Source organism: Pteropus alecto, unplaced genomic scaffold, assembly GCF_000325575.1.
Source record: "Pteropus alecto unplaced genomic scaffold, ASM32557v1 scaffold96, whole genome shotgun sequence".
In the NCBI taxonomy this organism is placed as follows: Eukaryota; Metazoa; Chordata; class Mammalia; order Chiroptera; family Pteropodidae; genus Pteropus; species Pteropus alecto.
The window spans coordinates 975,412-982,271 of NW_006438979.1; the positions used below are offsets into that span (position 1 = coordinate 975,412).

At 58.1% G+C, this 6,860-nt stretch overlaps 1 protein-coding gene across 1 annotated transcript in view; it reads right to left on the reverse strand.

Annotated features, from left to right (window-relative positions):
• ASMT (acetylserotonin O-methyltransferase) overlaps positions 1 to 6,860 on the reverse strand; it is a 16,021-nt gene that overhangs the window by 6,322 nt on the left and 2,839 nt on the right. Inside the window, exons 2-4 of the mRNA XM_006916124.2 lie at positions 4,104 to 4,278; positions 3,526 to 3,655; positions 142 to 210 (exon numbers count right to left, since the gene is read on the reverse strand). Coding sequence (XP_006916186.1) covers positions 142 to 210; positions 3,526 to 3,655; positions 4,104 to 4,278 — 374 coding nt within the window. The remainder of the gene's footprint in view (positions 1 to 141; positions 211 to 3,525; positions 3,656 to 4,103; positions 4,279 to 6,860) is intronic.

The window sequence follows — 6,860 nt, forward strand, 5'->3', positions numbered from 1 at the left end:
CCACACTTTAGAACAGCCACGTCCGCCTTGTTCTGTGTGTCTGTCTGTTTTACCGTGGATACCGCATCCTTCGGTTCCCCTGTATCTGGTAAGTATTTTAAAGACACGCGTGATTCTGCCAGGCTGGGTGCTGGGCGTTACCTGTAGATGGCCGCGAAGACCTCTTCCGAGGGGACCCCGAAGGCCCGCACGTACTGGTTCTTCCCGTCCCTGCAAACAGGGAGGCAGCTGTCACTCAGCTCTGACACGTTCCGTGAACCGCGACGAGCGCGCACGGCGGGGCACGGGCCCGCCCCTCAAGTCGCCGGTGCAACGGGCCGGAAGCGAAACCGAGCGACCGGACGCACTCACGCCTCTTCCTTTCTAGCGAGAAGTCAACACGTGTTTGGAGCTGCAAGGTCCCCACGAGCACGATGCTCTGAGATGAGCCACGAAGGGATGCGATTTCACGGCAAAATCTAAAGAGAGGCAAAGCGCTGAGCCAGCTGCGGACACCACAGTCTGGAATGACGCATCGCCCAGCATCTAAGGAGACGAAGCGCCTTATAATTGCAGGGTCAGCGGATCTACCCACAACTGCAGAGGCCACTGGTCTACCTGCAGCTGGAGGGCCGGCTGGTCTACCTACAGCTAAAGGGCCACCTAGTCTACCCATGGCTACAGGGTTGGCTGGTCTACCTATGGCTGGTGAGCCCACTGGTCTACCTACAGCTGGAGGGCCGGCTGGTCTACCTATAGCTAAAAGACCAGTTAATCAACCTGCAGCTAGAAGACCAACTAGTCTACCTGTTGCTACAGGGCTGGCTGGTCTACCTATAGCTGGTGAGCCCACTGGTCTACCCGCAGGTAGGGGCTGGCAGGTCTACATACAGCTGGAAAGCTGACTGGCATACCTGCAGGTGGAAGGCTAGCTGGTCTACCTACAGCTAACGAGTTGACTGGTCTACCTGTAGCTGGGGTGCTAACTGGTCTACCTATACGTACAGGGATGGCTGGTTTACCTACAGGTAAAGCGTTAACTGGTCAGTCTACAAATGGAAGGCTGCCTGGTCTACCTATATTTTGAGGGCTAACTGATCTACCTATACTTGGAGGGCTGGCTGGTTTAGCTGCAGGTAGAGTCACTGGTCTACCTGCAGCTGGACAGCTACCTGGTCTACCTATAGTTGGAGAGCCCACTGGTCTACCTGCAGCTGCAGAGTCGGTTCATCCACACAGGTTCTATTTACCCTCCTCCCCTGCAGCTGACGTAGAGGATACTTGGTCATCCTCTGCCACCTGGGACAGCCCCTGGTATCTGGCAGAACTGTGCCCCTGTGGCTCGTTTCCTTCCATCCTTGACTGCCACCCCCCAGTCAGCCCCACACCTTTCTCGTATGCTGTTGGATGACCCCTGCCTTTAACCCCGGGGCCACCTCTTCCCCACGGGACCTTCAGGGGACAAGAAATCACACACGAAGGAGAACTTGGAGCCCAGAAACACCGCAGGAGGCCACCTCGAGGGGACGAGTGTCACTTTCCATTGTCCAAGAACTAGCTCCCTGTGCACCGGGGACGAGGAGGTGGAGCCTGAGGGTCCAACGAGACCTCGGAGACCTCGGCTGTCAGCCGTTATTATGCGTGCTTCGGCGCTCTCAATTTATGTCTTTGACGGAATGAATTCCAGCCTCCAAACTTTGGGAGATGTCACTCAAAAATCTGGATGTGCTGCTTCGCGGAAAACACAAAAGTCGCTGGCAGCCGTGTCCCCATCGACACTTGAGCTGACGAAGGCTGGTCCCTCGGAAGGGCACGGGCTCTCCAGTGTGCCACTGCCCTCCCGTACCCCCCAGCTTTACCCGCTGAGCCATATTGTCAACCTTTACCATGCAGTGACAGTATCACCCACCGTCGGCTTTGGCGAAACAGGTCGAGCAGCTGAGACGGACAAGCTAAAGTCCGCACAGAGGAAAGAACAGTTTTCTCAGCAGGAGACCACGTCTGCCTGCGACGCGGGACCCCGGAGCCCTGGCGTCATTCGTAGGGTCACCGAGAGTCCGCGTGGCACCAAGATTGGGTCCCCGCCCTCGGCCACTCTCCACACCGGCCTCAGTCTCTCCCCACCCACAGCTGCACCCTTGGGACCGCGGGAGGCACTCAGCCGAGGTGACTGCCAGGCGCACGTCATGCGGGAATAAATACCCAGCCACATCGTCATCACACAGAACGACGAGCTGTGCTTTTCCCAAAATAAACGGTAAAACGCGATCCCAAAGCTACCGCAGGATGCGCGTGTGGTTTACGTTAAAGCCACTAAAAAAGAAAATGTCGAGTTCTGCTCCCCGACCGGATGCAATTCCGTGCTCCCCCAACACGCACGCCCCAGGGACGTCTGCCCAAGCAGAAGGTCTGGGGACGTCTCTGCCTGTCACCACTGGGGAGGGGGACGGCTACTGCCATCTGCTGGGGGGAGGCCAGGAAGGCCGCTCAGCACCCTGCCAGGCCCAGGACGTCCCGCGGCAGAGTCAGGACCCCCGACGTCAGGAGGGGGAGTCGACGGACCTGACAAAGCACGAGACACTCGATTCTTTCCCTGTCTCTCCGTCTATGCGTCCGTCTCTCGTCCATGCGTCCGTCCTTCCATCTGTCCACCTAACATCTGTCTGTATATTATCCATCTCTCATCTATCTGTGTATCTATCTAATCTATCTCTCATCTATCTGTCTATCTATCATCTATCTATCTATCTCTCATCTATCTATCTATCTATCAATCATCTATCTATCCATCCATCCCTCCCTAAAAAAATAATCTATCTCTATCTATCTATCTATCTATCTATCTATCTATCTATCTATCTATCTATACCTATCTAGCCATGCAATGATCTATCATTTATCTATCTATGTATCTACCAGTCCATCTAACTCTCCATCATCCTTCTAGCTAGCTAAACTTATCTATTAACATCTACCTGTCTATCTCTCATCTATCTATGTATCTCTCTGTTATCCATCTTTCGGTCTGTCTGTCTCTCATCCATCTAACCATCTATCTCATTCTCAGCAGCAGCTGATTCAGCTCTCGGGAGATGCTTGAGACTGGGGACATGTTTTATTGTCACACCGGGGAGGGGGTGCTCCTGGCACCTGGTGGGTGGAGACCAGGAGGCTGGTCAGCACCCTGCGGGTCACAGGACGCCCACGTCACAGTCGTCGGCCCCGACGTCCGCAGCGCCGAGGCTGAGAGCCTGGCGTGCAGTGACCAGTCACGACCCGGGCAGCCTCGCTTTCTGGCCCCTGCTGGGCTCCGAGCCGCCTGCCCAGCTCTGCCCGTGGCACACAGCACTGTCCCCTAGAGGACTTGCCGTCTCCGCCTGTGCATCCTGAGGCACGTCTGCGGGTCAACGGCAGAGAACTTTGGAATTTCCAAAGCCAGGGGTGTCGCGTTCGACTATGCAAGGGCCCTGGCGTGTCGCCCCCTGCACGCCCAGAAACCACCCCAGGCACCCGGGACGGGACGCCCACGGGCAACGCCACGCCCACCTCACGGCCTGGGCCAGGTGGCCCCAGCACAGGTAGGTCGTCTTGGCCAGATACAGCAGTATGTGGTGCTGGGACGTGGGGCTGTTCCTCGCCAGGTACCTGCGGGACAGCTCGGTGCTTCCGTACAGAGCTGAAAAGAGGCAAACAAGAGAAAACGTGGTCACTTCCACGGCAACGCTGCTCACCGCCACCAGCACTGGCAGCAGGAGCCGGACGTCCCCCAGGACAGGACTTCCTGTGCCGCGATCTGGTCGTTTCACGGTTTTGTCTGTTCGCTGGATCCAGCGCCCGCACTGCCACGTGGAAGCTGCTGGGACAGGCGTCACGAACTCCAGGCGGCCACACACCTGGCCCCCGGCTCGCTTTTGTAAATAAAGTTTTATCGGTCGCCGGCCACGCCTGTTTTTTTGCGTAGTGTCTCCAGCTGCTCTGTGGCTGCATATGCAGCCATGGGACCTGTCACCAAGACCTCGCAGCCCATGACACCCAATACGCGTCTGTTCCTCCCGGTCCTTTACAGAGACAGGTGCTGACAGCGCCCGGGGGATCCGCGCCCTCCGCCACGCCCGGCCACTCACCGCGTCCTCCTCCCGTGTCCACGCGAAGCAGCTTCAGCGACACGCAGGTGTCCAGCAGCAGCTCTGTGCCCTCGGGGCTGGTGCCCAGGCCCGCGGCCACCGCGGCCGAGCTCAGGGGCCCGGGGGCCTCGGCGAGAAGGTCGAAGACGCCGAGCTCGCAGGCCGCGAAGAGGACCTCGGACGAGGAGAAAGCGACCCCTGAGGACACACCCGCACGGCCGTGTCCACGGCAGCGCCGTGCAGCACCCCAGCCCGGGGCAGAGCGGCCCCCACGCCCATCACAGGATCCGCACACGGGACTGTCACTCAGCCTTCAAGGGGGGCGGATTCTGACCCCCGTGACAGCCTGCATGGCCCTCGGGTCACGGTGTCCGGTGACATGAGCCAGACACTAAGGGACAAGCACTGCAGGGTTCCAAGCATACGAGGTCCCTAGAGTCACGCAGCCACCGCGAGGGAAGCAGCTGGTGGAGCCGGGGGCTGGGGAGGGGAGGGGGTGAGCGTGTCGTGGGGACGGAGTCTCAGTTTGGAAGGACGGGAAGGTCCTGGAGGTGACACCGGTGACGGCTGCACGGTGACGAGAATGCCTGTCGCGCCCCTGAACTACGCGCCTGCAAACGGTTCCGATGCCACGGGGGGCAGCTCTGCTATGACAGGGAAAACTCATCGTTTCCATGACGCGGCCGCCCCTCGTCCTGCGAGTCCCACACAAGTGCGCCTTTGGCGTGGAGCAGGGGTCCAGCGCGCAGGCCACCGAGTGCACAGGCTGGTCCCCAGCGAGGGTGCCAGTGAGGGCTTGCTGGGGGCCGGCTGCGTGCATGCGGGGCCGGCTGTGTGGACACAGAGACCACCAAGGCCATGTCCTGGCTGGTCAGCCCAGGCAGGGCACGGGAACGGACGGCTTGGGGGTTCACCCAGCATCCCCGTGCCCTGTCCCGTGCCCCCCACAGCGTCGCTCTGCAGAAGAGCCAGCTGGAATCCGGTCCCCGGAAGCAGCACCCTCTACCGGGAACTATAAAGTCCCCAAGGAGGGACCCGCCGCACACGGGATGGACACACGCACACGAGCAACCCCGTGCACACGCGTGTGAGCCCTCGAAACCCAACTGCTGGCCTCTGTCGGTTTAACGGGGCCAGAAAGTCTGGGGAACGGGGTGTAGGGGGCACTGCTTTCTGCTTTCGCATTCTGCACCTCTGCAGATGCATCGTTTTAATTTTCCAAACAAAGAAATACATGCATTCCTTTTTTTTTAACTATGTTGGTGGTGTTCCCTATACCAGTGGTCCTCAATCTGGCACCAGGGTCCGGGGCTCCTACGAGCACCGAAGGCCCGAGCATCTGAGGCGGAGCTGGGGCGGGGAGGCCGGCGCTGGGCAGCGGCTGCGGACACAGATGCAGCTTCGCTCGCCGCTCACCTCCTGCGGGGCGGCCCGGTTCCGAACGGGACCAGGACATGGACCAGGACCAGTCCCCGATCCGAGGGCCGGGGACGCCCGCCTACCCAGTGGTTTCAGAGTCCGAAGACGGGCTGGGTGGTGTTCTTTTCATTCTCCGTCTCGAGAAGCGAGTCGGCAATGGCTTCGACCAGCGCCGAGTGTCCGTGACCCGTGAGCACCATGTTCACCGTCTTGCCCAGGCTCCATGGGACAGGTGCCCGGGCTCGGGCGTCGCCGATGGTGACCATGACAGATGAACGCGCAGACGTGCCACGTGTCAACACGGTTTCTGGGGGCTGGCACCACACCTGTGGTCAGCATTGTGTCAACCGCTGGTGACACAGCAGTGACGCCGTGTGTCTGACCTCACTAACGAAGAGGGTGCCCCACCTCGCACCCCGCCGGCACACGGCACAGCCCCGAGGTGTGTTTGGCGGGGGCCAGTGGGACAGCACCGTGTCACGTCTGCTCGGCAATTCTGGTCCTATTAGGTCTGACCCTGCCACATCGGGGCCTCTCGGCCTCACAGTGCTGACGGCTGGGGCCGGGCGGCTGTCTGTGAGGGTGGCGTCCTGGACGTCGCACCCTTAGACACCAGGACCACCCCACCTCCAGCAGTGACAATGTCCCCAGACATGGTGGGACCCCTCAGGGCCAAAGTCCTCGTTTGAGAAGCAGCGTCACAGTTATGAGGACTTGGGCTGTGGCAGGTGTTGTTAATGCTGCCTGAGCCGCCACCGCCGGTTACTGAGCTGAGGCTGGATTAACTCATCCTCCGAAGGTCGTGGACTCGTGTCCAGGAAAAGTGCACAGACGGCGCGTTTCCTCAAGGTCGCGTCACATTGACCCTCTGAAGGTCCCGTTCTGGTAACACCGCAACAAGTCTGTTCCGTGACGGTTTCGTTAACTCTTATCCTGCTGTTACTTTGGCTCTGCATTAGGGCTGCGTGAACTCTCGCTGGATTAAGGTTCTATTAATTCTTATTTTCTTAAGTTTGTATTATGATCTGTTTAATTAAGGTCGTATTAGCGGTTGACCTGTTAAAGCTTTTATTATTTCTTGTCCTATTAGGTCGCATTAACTGTTCTCTTATGATTGTATTAAGTCTCGAATTAACATTGTATTAACTCTCGAATTAACATTCTATTAAGTCTCGAATTAATATCGTATTAACTCTCGAATTAACATTGTATTAACTCTCAAATTAATATCATATTAACTCTCGAATTAACATTGTATTAACTCTCCAATTAGCGTTACATTAAGTCTAGAATTCAGGTGGCATGAAGTCTCGTGTTAAGATTGTATTAACTCCTGTA